We start from the raw sequence: 14,615 nt of genomic DNA on the forward strand, positions 1-14,615 counted from the left end.
TCCTGTATGTGCATCAGAGCTGGATTGGAATGCATGTGATTAATTCTAAATGCACCAGTGGTGTTTTTTAAATCAAAAACTGTACCATTTCATTGAGTTTCCAAATGCCACACTATATGTTTCATATATGTTCAGATGCAGACAGGGCACAGTTTTCAATAATATCTCTTTTGGGGTCACTGATCTCTTTTGGGGTCACGAAGTGGGAGGGAAGCCTCTTCCTCTAAAAATCCTGAAGCAGCCTTTCCCCATCCCAAAGATCTTGTGCAAGATTTCTAGGATGGGGGTGAGGTTAAAGCCCCCCCCCCCAAAAAAAACTCAGTGTGTATGCATACAAATGCTTTGTGGGTTCCCTGCTAACACTGGATGCAGCCACTGGGCCTATAAACATTGTGCACACCTGACAGAAAGGAGAAATTCACAGTAATTTCTTTCATGAAGTTATATGACATGCCACCCAAAGCCATGTTCCAGTTTTGTATTTGGTTAATTAACAATTAACAAAGCTCTTAAGATTTTTTTTCCTATTTTAAATTGTTTAATCATAGGCTCATAAGCTACAGTGGTAATGTGTGCTGATAAACTACATTTGTGATGTGTGGAAACTAAATTTTGATGCTAAATGTCTGGAAAAGTCCATAAGACCTAGGTAGAAATGGGCACTTCTCCAGGGAAAAGTAGAACCTTGTTTCTGAAGATCTATAAATGTTAACATTGAACTGTATGTGCAGTACTTTCATCCCACCCACTCCAGTTCTGAGATAACAGTGCAAAAGATCAATGAACTCTATTCTTTGTACATTAAGATCATTGCCTCTGATCATGTTATGCAATATTCTCAGCCAGGAGAAATAAACAAGGTCAGCAGCAGGCATTCGTTCAGCAAAAAGAATTGCCAGCTAAAGTTCCTGGAGGATTACTCAACTATTTTCAGTGTAGTGGGTCTGGTGTGATGCATTTCATCTTAGCGGCTGCCCTAGAAAACTCGAAGCAGTAGGCTGAGAAGGATGGCTGATCTCCAAGTGTTTCTTAATGGGTGTTTACTATCCTCTCTTATTTCCAGCTCCCCCTTCATTGAGTACATTGCTTTATACCTTTCTCGTTGCACAATGAGGAGGGGAGAGCCTCAAATTAACCAAGTCAATTTATAATCAAAGGCCAATGTCTGTTCTATTCCATACAAAAGTGTCCAGCATGTGTGTGTTTTTACCTTGCTCTGAGCTACCTATCAGCTAAGGAAAAGTACTCATATAAAATTTGGAGTTGTTTAATAAGGCTCTGATGTTACAGTGCAGAATTTAAAATTGCCCTAAAAACTGGAGCTATCTGATTTTGCTGTACCTGTATTGCTGCCTTATTTTAAGGGTGCTTCCAGATGAGACTTCTATTGTGCAATCACAATTTTAGTCCAATCAATAACCTCTTCCATTTGTAACCAGCCCGTGTTTTCCCACCATGTCTTCTTCCTTACAAGAAAAAGAAAAATCTTAAGTAAGGAGAGATCAAATAGTTTCTCAGTGCCTTTTGATTGTTAGCACTAGGAGCTTTCTGTCTGGAAGCACCCTGAGCTTTTGATGGGTCATTTTCTGCTGAAAACGAAAGAGAAGCCAAACATGAGAAGCCAGAGGGAAAGAACTGATATAGTTAAGTCATTAATAGAGATAGAAGTAACTTATTAGTGGAATGATTGCAGTAACCTATTAGTGGCGTGTTCCTGATCTTGAGACACACAAGTGATTAGAATTGGGCAAACAAAGAGCAATATCACAAAGCTGATGTCAGTAGTGTAGGTTGATGTGCAAGAGTCCCGTAAAGGGACAAATGTTTAGAAACAGGATACCAGAGTAATATGCACCAAAACACTTAAAGGTCATGATTGCAGTGTAGATTAAATGAACTCTGTTTAACGTGGTGGTGGGGATACTGCAAACTGAATGTATTAATAGCACCATCTGTTCCTTGACATTGCGTCTTTTGCATCTACATGAAACTGTTCTGGGCTGCCCCATTCCCTTGAGATATGTGCCTGTGGTGTCTGGCATCTATCATTGTTATAGATCTTTCCCCTGTCCACTGTTTTCTTTCTTCAGAAGTCTTTATGACAAACATTCTGCAATGTTTCTGTTTGGTTTTTCTGTTGCTTGTAAAAATAATAAATAAACGGCAAATTCTGTCCTGTAGTCAAGACGAGAGGAAATAACTGCATTAAAAATGTTGTGGTAGAACAATCCAATCTGCTCAGTTTACACGTTAGGTTTTCTTGAAGATCAGTGGCAATAATGTTTATGCAGAACTGATGAAACTTTTCATATACACACTTCCTCTCACATACATTCACACAAATATGTACACCACGTATCAAACACTCTCCCCTAAAAATCCACACATAAACACAGCAATTAGGTTTTCTGAAAGCCTGATTGCAGTGTGGAGGGGTGATTTTTTAAGTGGGGCTTGTGGAGTTGGGAGTTATCCTTCCCTCCCCTGCAGCAACCCTTCAATCCATCCATCCCCCGTCGTTCAGTTACAGATCAAAGATAAGAGACTTTTGTGGTGGGGGGAGTGGGAGTAGCTGGTGGGCCAGATGTTCCCTTTCCTTGATAAAGAATATGCTGTGCTAGTGTAAAGTTTCCAGGACTGATTGATTTAAGAAGTGCACAGTATGGCTTAATTAACTTGGCTGTGATACTTGGCTGCGAAAATGTGATACTTGGCTGTGAAAATGTCAGCCAGGGTCCAAAGACCCATGAAGCTAGTTCCATGATCCTAAGAGGACATTAGATGTTTCCTTGAACACTCGATCCCCGAGTTATGGCAAATTGCTTTTGAAACTGAGGGGAGCTTCGAAAGCAGTTTGTGATATGACATGGAAATAGAGTGTAGAAAGCAAAAATTCCACTGGACAAGTGCAAACTCCTTATGTGAATTTAAGCTGCTATTATGATCCTGGCCATATCTCATGGAGGGTAGGGAATGTGCAAATCAGCTATAAGACTCCATAGATCCTAGCTCTAAAATGTTTCTTCACACATGGGACATGGAGAACTGCCACCACCACCCCTTTTTGGTGCAAAGCTGCTTTCATTCACGTGTCTTTGTAATGGCGTACGGTTTTCACTGTGCATTGGGTTACAACCCACACCACCTTTTTTTCTTTTGTGACCACTTTTCAGTGAAAAAGGCAAGTTATTTAGTGCATCATTTGGAAGCTACCCATGAGGAGATGCCATGTACAAAATAAGACTGTCCAGCAAATTGTGAAGGATTTGTACCGCCCACCGCTGTTTTGCTGCACACTGGCGGAGAGTAGGGAACAGCTTTGAAAACTGGCTGGGAAGCTGACACTGGGGGTGGGGGCAGGAAGGAACACCTTGAGAAGCAGGGTGCTGTGGCATTGGTGGGAGGGGGGCAGGAGCAGGAATGAATGCCTTGGGAATTGGGGTACTACTGGTTAGATGGGGTGGGTGTAGGGAACAGGAAAAGTGGCAAAGGATTGGCAATGCACCAATAATGGCGGGTATCTGGCAGAGACAGGAGACAGAAAAATATGCCCCCAGCACGAGACAGGCCAATTGGAGACATGCAGGCGGCGTAGAGGCAGTGCAGGGGATGTCATGATTTGGTTTCTAATGCAAAGGATGCTGAGAGATACTACCCCAGCCAAGTGCGAGGGTTGCAGAGGGAGAACAGGTGAGGGTGGGGAGAATAAGCTGTGGACAGTAGCTTATTTGTCCGATCGTGTGGAGGATAACCATAGGTTCAAAATAAGCTACTGTAAATCTCTACCTATAAAGCTGAAAGTATGTGTGTGGGATGTATGTCTGGAAATGTTCACCCACTTTCAGATGAGTTAGAAACTTGAAGTTTGTTACGCTGATAGGTCTGGCTGTACAATGTACCAGAAAAATTAAAAAACATGAAATTTTGGGTTTAAAGCATTTTGAAATAATTTAATAAAAAACCTAGGCTTATGCCTACAACTCCCAGCATGCCTTGGGTGGAACTCCCAGATGCCTTGGGCAGGAGGCCAGACTTACCAGCCTTTGGCAGCCATTGTGAGTGCACGGGTGCCTTTCACAAGCAGTCGGTCTCAAGCAGTCAGCTCAAATAACATAAAAGGAAACAACCCACATAAATGGGCTATAGCCATTTGCAATGCCTCCTCCCATCCACCGTGCGTGGTTTAAAAATTATAATTAGATTCAACAGCATGACTTTGAGAGGCCAAACTCTGCACATGCTCAAAAGCCCCCTGTCCTGATATCACTGTTTTCTCAGAATCTGGGGGAAGTATGCATGTGGCCTTCGCCCTTAAGAGGGAGGATGGGAGTGGAGGCACTTGAGCATGCCCAGAAACAAGCCCAACGAAGGGGGGGGGGGCGAAGCGAAGTGTCTGGCCTGGCCCCAGCCCTTTAGTACAGGTTCCTGATGGAGCACTTGGTGGGTGAGAAGTGCAGGTCAAGGCAGTTCCAGCAGGACTTGGTCTGAGCGGGTTGCATCCACTGACAGCTGCTTATCTCCCCTCAGCAATGCTACTCCTCTATACTCTATCAAGGAGCAGCATTGGCACCTGCGAGCTGCCAAAGGCATGCTGGCATGTAGAGTGGCTGATTTAAAACAAAGCATGGGTTACCAAACCAGGTCACTATGTGAAAACCAGATCAATATCTCTCAATCCTAACTCAGCTCCAACTCTCTTGACCTTTCACTAACTGTCTTTGTTCTCCTTCTACCTGACTTTCTCCAACAGCCACTAACCCCTCCCACCATTCCATTCTAGCCTCAGCTATCAGTCATTCCTCCATTCACTCTTTTGTTTCAATGGTATAGTCGGGCTTTTACATAAAAATCATAAACTTTATTCAGTAATTTCTGCATCTGTCTTGGAATGCTGTGGTTTAGTTATAACAGAAAAAAACCCGCAGCATAAAAAACCTCATCAAGTTAAAAGGCCTTGGAAAATATATTTTTTTAAAAAATCACTTGGCAAAAAAAAAAAAATCACTTGGCACTGGAAAGCCATTAATGCAGTCACTAGGCAAGCCTGCCTGGGAAAAAGCAATCCATAAGCAGGGTGCCACAACTAAGAAGGCCTGCTCTCCAGTTGTCTTCCATCTCACCTCAGACGGTGTTCAAATATTAACACATTATTTAGAGATGGAGGCTTATGCCTACAACTCCCAGCATGTCTTGGGCAGGAGGGAAGACTTATTGGGCTTTGGCAGCTATCATCTGGAAGTGGGAGAGCTCCTGGAGCCAGCTGCCTCAGTCACTAGGAACCATCGGGAGTAGTAGGGGAGGAGGGTGCAGCTCCGGGGCTATCGCCGACGGCAACGACCGAGCTAACTGCCAGTCAATCAGTCAGCCAGCTGGCTCCCTCACAGCCTACCTATGGGCACCAATTGCACAGTGCAGCATGGACTGGCTCAGGACCAGACTTCACTTCCCATGAGCCTCAGTGGCAGGACTCCCATTGGGCTAGTCGACACCGCAGTGAAAGGCATGCCAGGAGTTGTAGTTTTTGTTTTCTGTGGGGACAAGGAACATCATGGTGACACCTCCATGTGCTGGAAGTGAGAGAGAAAGAGAGAAAAAAGAAACAAACTTAATTTGTTTTAAAGTTACATTACAGGTCTGGCACCCCTTGCAAGGTTGTTGTGAGAGTGAGAGAGAAGTAAAAAAGATACAAATTTATCGTTTAAAAGTTGACTCACAGTCCTAGCACCCGGCCTATTACTTTAAGATGATTACCTCGCAGACATATATCTTAGGGGGCCCGAGCAACGCTGGGTATATCAGCTAGTAGTTTATAAACCATCACGGCTTAAATTGATGTGTGAACCTGCCAACTGTGTCTGATTCATTGTGAATCGTATATAGCTTTTGTAGGAAGTTTTCTCTCAGGAGAAGCAACGGAATCACTGTTTCCTGCACTACGATGCCTTCATTATTAACATATTTACAAGAAAGGGCATTTTATCCCATCTCCCTAAGAGAAACAATGAGCTTTTCTTAAAACTATTATCATATGAGACTATGTAATGTAACTGTTATAAAAGAGTACCAAGTTTTGGTATTTGTGTCCACTGAAATTAATATGACTTAAGTTAGTAACAACTAACTTAAATACCATTTATTTCAGTAGGTCTACTCTAAGTTGGATTTATGTTGAATTTTACCCGTCATCTTTAAGGTGCTGCAAATCTCTTTGTTATTTCAATTGGATATAGTAATTGTGAATGATGTTTTTATTGTAAAAAAAAAAAGCTTTATTTGCCTCAGTTCTATAGATTTCAAAATTGAACATAGGCAGGGAAAGCAGACAGATGAAATGGAGCAGAAGGGAAAGTGGGTAGGAGATTAAACAGTGAAGTCTGTGTGCGAGACCCTCAGCTGGTATTATGCCTGCAGTAGATGAGATGTTTTAATTACACATTTTAATTCTGTATTTCCATTATTGTTTATCTGTTTTTCTCCTTTTATTGTTCACCACTCAGCTGTTTTATTGGATGTAGAACAATATATAAATCTTGTAAACAGGCTCAATGTTTGACATTACAAAATCCTTTACAAGAGTTCTATAACTTTATTTTTAATTAGGTGAGAATGAAATTCTTGAAACTTTACACAATATTGCCAGCAAGAACAAGATCTGGAGATCCTATATTGGCATGGGTTATTACAACTGTTCAGTCCCTCAGACCATTGTGAGGAATTTGCTGGAGAATGCAGGATGGTAATGTACCATGTTTTATCATTAAACACACACACATTCCATATTTTCATGTTATTAATGTGTTTGGATAGATAGGCCCCGTTCAGTCAACACGCTAAACCACGCGACTTAACTACAACATGGTTAATGGAATGCATTGACCTTAATGCATTCCATTAACCATTTTGTGGTTAAGCAGCATGGTTTAGCGTGTTGTCTGAACCAGGCCAAAGAGGCATCCACACTATTGTGTTACTCTGCATTGATATAAGATGCCAATGACACAAGAAACTACTATAAGTACATTGGTCAAAATCAAGTTTTAACAATAGAACAGAAATATTTATTCTAATATATTACTATGGATGTAGGACCACATTGCTTCCTTCATTTATAAGAACTGGATATCATCGTACTACTGTTAGTAATGGGAAATACATTTCTGCAAAATAAAGCTTGGTTTGTTTAAAAATTAAAATTGTTTAATTTTTCTATTAAAGTTTCTTTAATAGAAAAATCCTGTAGAAATCATGGCGGTAGAAATTGAAAGACTATAAACATAGGAATAGAAACTATATAGGCAACATCCAGTTTTTGGGTTTTTTTAAAGCATTGATTCACTTATATAAAGTCATGCTACTTTTTAAAGTACTGGTATGTGTGTGTGGTCTGTCTTTATATTACCAGCAATGCATACAGTTCAACTTGGAAAATGAGAAACTGTGAAGGTTTCTCTACTAAATGCAAGTAGGAAATATATAGTACAATGTGCTGAAAGATAAGTTAGCCTCAGCCTATCTCTGGCTGTAGTTGCTGAATCTATGGTAGCCTCCATGCGAGGCAGGCCACTTGCCACTAACAAAAGTAAAAGACTGTCCATCCAAACTTAAGGAACATACATGAGGCTCGTAAGGAGAGGCAGCACAGGCCAGTGGTGCCTTGTGAGGTCCACTTCCTTTGAACTGCCTTTATTTCTCTTATAAATCAAAGGATCCCAACCCTGGGGTGATTCCTCAGAATGCTGCACTCTGACTCCATGACTCGCTGCCCTTGTCTGTCTTCACAGCAGCCCAGCCCAGCCCAGCCCAGCCCCTTATCCTCTCACATTCCACTGCCACCATTAAATATGTGTATCCCAGCTTAGGTACCTCACAAAACACACCAGAGTGCAACAAAAGATTTATTAACAAGTAGTAAGGTATTGCAGTTGTAAAAACGTAATGGTTTCCTCAGGCACAAAGCGTAATGGGTTCAGTACAGTTTCTTTAAATAGTTTCAAAACGGTTTCAAAAATGCTTCAGTTTAACCCTGCCTACTCTACCCTCTAGGCCACACTATCACTCCTCCCTCTATCTACTCCCCCAAAACAACAACCCACATAGATCCTACACTATCCTAGACCCTTCCTATCTTAGACAGACCCAAAACCAAAAACTCTCTCACACAGCACTTCACACACAGACCCACTTATCTAACTCCTCCCACACGCTTGACAGCAGCCAATCCTGACCTTTAACACACTCACCTCACATCCTGGTCATTCACTTTCCCTAGCATTTCCCCTTACCATCCTGGTTCCAGTATAAACACAGTACGTACATCTTTAAACAATAAACATTCTTAAAAATATTACACATGCTTACGTCTAGAACAGGCATAAAACAGCAAAACATCACATGCCTCCCTACTCCCATCCTGCCCTGACAAAGTCCCTTGTTCTTGCATTATCCCCAGAGCAAAGACACGAATGACGCTGATAGCTACTGTGTGTTTGGGGAAAGGGATTTATTATGGGGAAATGTGAAATGCCAACAAGGGTGGGCAGACATCAGGATTTTGGGCTGTACTTTACTTTTTGCCAAACAACTGGACCCAGGTACAAAAATAGTGACTCAGGTGGGCAGACATTCCCTACGAATTAAGTAAAATGGTGCTTCAGAGCACCTTCCCAGCCCTGAATTTCTGATCAGTAACAAAAATATATTCGTAAGTCCTTTCACACAAAAATACACCCATTCTTTTTCAGCAACCTTAATGTAGGGGTTGGAAAGCTTTTTAGCTGCTATTATTAGAACAGGAGTGGGGAATGGTTCTGGGGCTAGATTGCCTCCAAGGACACACCTCCGCTTTCTCCATGCAGAGTGAGGCATGGAGAAGGAGGCTGCCTTTTCCTGCTCAAGAAGCCTTTGTCTAGCACTGAGCGCTGAACAGGACCTGGGAGAGAAGCTGCAGGCTGGATGAGGAAGTCCTGTTGTCTGGAGGATCTCCATCCATGTACAGCTGGGAGTCAGAAACCCGTAGCAATCTATTGCAAATCAACCAGAGATCTACGAGTAGATTCCAATCTATCTTGTGTCCACCTCTGTTGTACAACATAGAATGCTGCATTTGAGCAACATCAACTTTGTACATACATTGATAAAAGTTTCTAGCTCGGAACAATTTTTACTAGCCCATCTACATCTATGTCAAATAAATCTTGTAAAGCATCGCCCATCTTGTTTTCAGGAAGCAATTCTTACTCCCTACAGGCAACCAGTCTAGGCTATATAATAGAGGGGATGGGGATAAGGAAAAAACTAGGCTGCCTGCCTGTTTAAGAAATGTGGGTCAACTATTTCTATGAGTTTTAGATGATTGATTCATTTCTTACATTTGTATAGATGTGGATATGAGTAAAGGCCACAGTTTTGAGTATGAAGTATACTTCATTTATAGATGTTGTACACAACTGTCATAGCAGGCTATGACACTTTTTGCTCAGACTACTTCTACCTTCAACATCTGATATTTTTTTATGAGTCCTTGTATTAAAATATGTCTAAATTATTCTGCTAGATTAATTGGGCTACTTTTTAGTCAGTCAGAAGATTTATAATGGATTAATCGATTAAATGTTGCAGCTCTAATCAATAGAGTTTATGTGGTTATGACGGTAAGCTGAAATATAGCCTATATTTGGGTCTTGGGTGTTACTGGAAAATAAGTTTTTTTATTAGTCTTTGGGTATGGTGTATGTAAAAGCACTGAGCAATTAATGGCACATATCTACTCAGAAGTAAGGTCCAATAAACTCAAAGAAAAGTACTGTCACATAAGTGTGTATAGGATTGCAGCCTAAGTAGTCAGAAATATGTATTTGTGAAATATCACAGACTTTTAATTTACAAGAGAATTTTTTAAAGTTCTGTCATTGTGCTGTGTGTCATTGCCTCACAACTTGTATACACCCATGTATCCAGAAGTCATTCAACAACATTATAGTAATTGCAGTTATTATAAAAATAAAAAAGTTTATCTTCTGAAAACTGAAATGTATCACAGCCTTTAAGTGTTCAAAGGGAGTATGGAAAGAACAATTTCCCAAAATCTGTACATTCCAGCACCTGGTAAATATATATTTAAAAAAATATTTGGGTGTGTCAGATTTGCCCTTGAAAGAGTTAAGAACTGAAAGAGTTGACTGCTGAAAGACTAGAGAAAAGCCTACAGAAAGATCCAGTGGTTTGTTCTATGTGTTAATGTTTTGAAAAGTTATAAAGAGTAACCGGAAAGAGCTGTGTGAGTCAAGCAGCAGTCAGTGACTGATTTGGCAAGCAAACCCTTAAATTCTTCTAGGAAGAATGCAACACAGCTGGGGATCTTGGAAATAGATGACGCCTATGCTCCTTGCAGGTGGTTGTGCACAGTCACTCACTCAAGATTGAGGAATATATTTGCAAATAGTATTTAGCTTGTCTTAAGGCCAAGTTTACATTGGCTATTTAATACAGGTAGATGTTGATTGTAATCTACATGCCCAACTCACATTGTAGAATGTAGGCATCTGTTACCTGCTAAGTGTCGTCCATATTTATAACCAAGAAAAGTTGACAAAGTGTGATGCTCTGCAGAATTCTACCTGAGTGAAGAGCGACATATTTCATTACTTCAGATCCCCTTGTTTTGGTAACAGGCTGTCACTGTTGCCATCAGAGTCAAGCAACACACAAGCTTAATTTCTCTAGGCCCATAAATCTTGTAAGACTGCCACACCCTGTTGACTCTTTCTGCCTGTGCACAAAAAATGCCAACAGGAACTAAGGAATTCTAATACTTACTGTTCTTGAGATAGGGAGGCACACATCTACAATTTAGCCTCAATTTTTCTCTGTCGAGGTAATAAGCTCGCAGCTCAGGCCAAAATCATTTCCATATGGTAATTTATATGTATACATACATGTTTAAACAAGAGGACTATCATTTAAATCAGGGGTACAGAACCATTTTCAGTCTGAGAGCCAAATTCTGTTTTGGGGAAGCATTTGGCCACATTCCAGTAGTCAGAGGGGTAATGGGGGTTGGACCAACCCCCAAATGGGGCAGGGCAATAATACCAAAAATACCAACATATTTTAGCTTAAAGCTCTTACTATTAGTAGCTAAGCCTTAGGAGAGGCATTTCAGCCTTTCTAGAATGGGGGGAAACTGCATAAAGCTGGAAAATTACCAAACTATTGGTGGTTGAAGGAAAGGGGTCGAGCTAAGATAAGGAGATGTGGCTTTCTGGGGTACCCCAGATTAGGACCACTGGAGGGTCAAATTTGGCCCCCATGCCTGAGGTTCTTCAATTCTGAAGAACCTCATCTCTGCATAGGTTGAAAGACTCTGGCTCCATTCAGACAACACATTAGTCAACGCAGTGTGAAAACTCCCCACACAACATGTTCTAACCCCACCGTTGTGTGACTGTGGGCTACCATGGAGTTAAGTAGAATCCATCATGATGTTTGATTGACAGTTCCTCTGCCCTCTCTCCTTTCCCCGGACTGGTGGTATCCCATCAGCCATTGCTGCAAAAAAACACAATCCTGGCGACTCCCCTAGAGCGGCACTTGCTCCTTTCGCCACTCTTGCAAGGGAACTCTGTAGCCAGTGGGAAAAGTCAACTCAATGGAAAACTTCACGGAGGCTACCACCCAACACAATGGTTGTGCAGGAACTCTCCTCTGTACAGTGTGGATATTCTGCGTGGAGTGTTTTCCAAGAAACCTCCACTGTTGTGTGGAGTTTTCCCTCCAGACAATACATTTGTCAACATATATTGGTATAAAAACTCTACTGTGGAGTTCTAAAATCACCGCTGAGAAATGTGTTGTCTGAACTGAGCCTCTGACTAGGTGACCTATGTGCCTGCTCAGACTGCTGTCCAGTTACTGTCTGATGGTCAACTTCAAGGCCCCTGATCTGCCTTCTATGGTTCTTTATTTTTAAGCCATATGGTTGGGGCATCCATTCAAGTAGAAGGCTGTCCTCTGTAAATTTCTGCATATGGCCAACCTAACTCGAATGCATGTAAATACAGATACTGAGATACAATTTTTATATACTCCCATTTTGAATCAACAATACTGCCCCAGAACAGTCCCCAGAACATGATATTCCCATGAAAATATGACCCATAAATATTCAATTTGTTTCTGGAAGTTTAATTAAACTGAGAAGCAATTTTCACACAGTGCAGTATGTTTTGTTTTTAGCTGCTGCCCAGTGAAATTCCCCTGAAATTAGGTTATGTAAAGCTGACTTATGAAAATATGGTAATTACAGTGAAGCTTACAGAAAATATGTGGCAAGCAGATTCAGTTGCATATTGGGCTAATTTGCGTAAGCCTATTCAAAGTGTATATTGTAGAACAGAGGGGATTGTGTAAATTCTCCATTCATTTCCTTTTATTCCGTGATTTGTTTTATTTTTAGAGATCTAGAAAATTGACATGTTTAGCTCATATGGTAATATCACAATGAGATCTAAGTATTAAAATAATAAACTAGAATACCTTATAAAATATATACAATCAGATAGAGGACAGTTGGTTTTAAGCAACTACTTTTTCTAGATGAACTGAATTTACTTTTGTGATACCTACCAAATTTTTACAAGTCATTTGTAAAAAGGCACAGAGTTTTTGTTCTTTACATTGTCTGGAACTTCTTGTTGTTATTTGTCCTAAGTACTCAGAATAGGATGGGCCATTTTTTTTTAAGATGCTTGGCTCAATAACATACAATCAGTTATTAGTCTGTGTTAGGTTGCACACATTTATTTGCCTGTACTTCCTGACTGTCTTCACGCTATCTGTCTACTGTGGTGTTGCCCTGGAAACCAAGCTAATTAATTCAAGTAACGTGACATGAACACAAATGAATGGACAAAGAATAGAAAGTATGTTTGGCTTCTTGAGTGAGTTGACCATAAGTCTAGACTTAACCCTAGAAATCTACTTTGTCTTAGTAATCATTGCTTGCATGATATTTATTTATTGTATTAATAGAATAATGGCACTATTTCAAAATGCTTCTTAAATTTATATGATTTCATGTACTTTGATTGGCCAGCCAAGCAGCGGCAGGCCCTTTGAGCGGAAAGAGCGGCACAATTCCCCGCTCTTCTTATTCTGCACTGCCTGATGCACCTGCATCAGGCTACTTAATTGAAGGACCAGCCCTGATCCATTCGATGATGTTAGAGAGAGAGAGAGAAATAGAGACCTGGCAAGAAATGCCAACTCCCAAGAAAATGAATAGATAATCCTAAAGTGTGAAATTCGTATGTATTCACTAGAAGTATTCAGGATTGTGGGGTGGGGTAGGGACAATAATACTAGTGTGGATTATGTGCAGGAATGCTTCTATATGGATAAACTGAGATATCATATGGAAGTGTTAATGTTTTCATTCAGGAAAGTTGGTTTAACCATAGCGTGACCAATCCACAAGAAGTAGTGATTTTTATATTGGGCAGAATACCTATGTGTTCAGATATTTTATTGTGAATACAACTAGCTAAACTGATATTCTCTTTTGATGCTTCTTAATCATGTCTTGAGATGAATTAAGAAACTATGCTAGGTATTGGGCTGAATGTAAACAGCTTCAGAGCCTGTAGATTTCCTAGTAAATGAGAGAGGTAGAAGATCCTGAAGTAAAGTTGAAACTTCACTATGTGCATGTCAAAGATCCAAAATTATATTTTTAAAACCCTTGCTTTTGTGTTCAAAACTTGTATAACTTGTCAAGAGCTAAAAACAAAAACAAAAAGATCTGTTTTACTGGAAAATTGGGAAACTATAAACTGTTATTGGATCTTCATGTGTTTGTAAAAACGTTCCTTTTGGGTTCTAGCCCAGCCTTTGATTTGATATCAGTGTTTCCTAGGATTACCTAGATAACAGGTAGCTGCCTTGCTTTAGACACAGTAAATCTCTTTCTGTTTTGTCTGCAAGAAATATTTACTCAATATTCTTTAGCATATAATTAAAAAAAATAAAGACTTTATCCAGTTTTACAATATCACACAGCAAAGCCAATTGTGATATGTATTCTGTGTTGTGATAATATTCTTTTTTTTAATGGAGCTCTTTAGATCATGACCACAATCTGTTGCATTGCTAAACTGGTGAATAACAGTTCCTGTGTCGATAAACCAGCATTGGGTACTACTAAAACTTAAGGAATACTGTAGAGCAGGGGTGAGAAATCTGTGGCCCTCCAGATGATGTTGGACACCAACTTCAATATAGCCAGTAGTTAAGGATGATGGGAATTGTAGTCCAATTCCCAACCCTGCTGTAAAACACTCCTAATGTTTTCATAAGACCCAATTGGTTAACACTAATTGAAGTTATTGCAAAATAAACTGGCTAGTTTAACTACAGAATTCTGAATCTTCATGCTTGTAGATGATCATGACTGCTTATATAGAACTTGTCCTTTAGTCAATGCCTACTTGCTTTAACTTGGACAAATCCTGTTGTAGCATTTTCCTTTATAATCAAGCCAGAAGTCACTTGACTATGTTCACATGTGGAAATTCTGTGAAGATAGGTATTTTCTTGGTACAGATGCATTTATTAACCAT

General features: G+C 40.3%; 1 protein-coding gene across 1 annotated transcript in view; it reads left to right on the plus strand.

Annotated features, from left to right (window-relative positions):
* GLDC (glycine decarboxylase) overlaps nt 1–14,615 on the plus strand; it is a 50,802-nt gene that overhangs the window by 7,336 nt on the left and 28,851 nt on the right. Inside the window, exon 3 of the mRNA XM_063129272.1 lies at nt 6,601–6,736. Within this exon, the coding sequence (XP_062985342.1) occupies nt 6,601–6,736 (136 nt within the window). The remainder of the gene's footprint in view (nt 1–6,600; nt 6,737–14,615) is intronic.

Source organism: Elgaria multicarinata, chromosome 6 (assembly GCF_023053635.1).
Source record: "Elgaria multicarinata webbii isolate HBS135686 ecotype San Diego chromosome 6, rElgMul1.1.pri, whole genome shotgun sequence".
Taxonomy (NCBI): domain Eukaryota; kingdom Metazoa; phylum Chordata; class Lepidosauria; order Squamata; family Anguidae; genus Elgaria; species Elgaria multicarinata.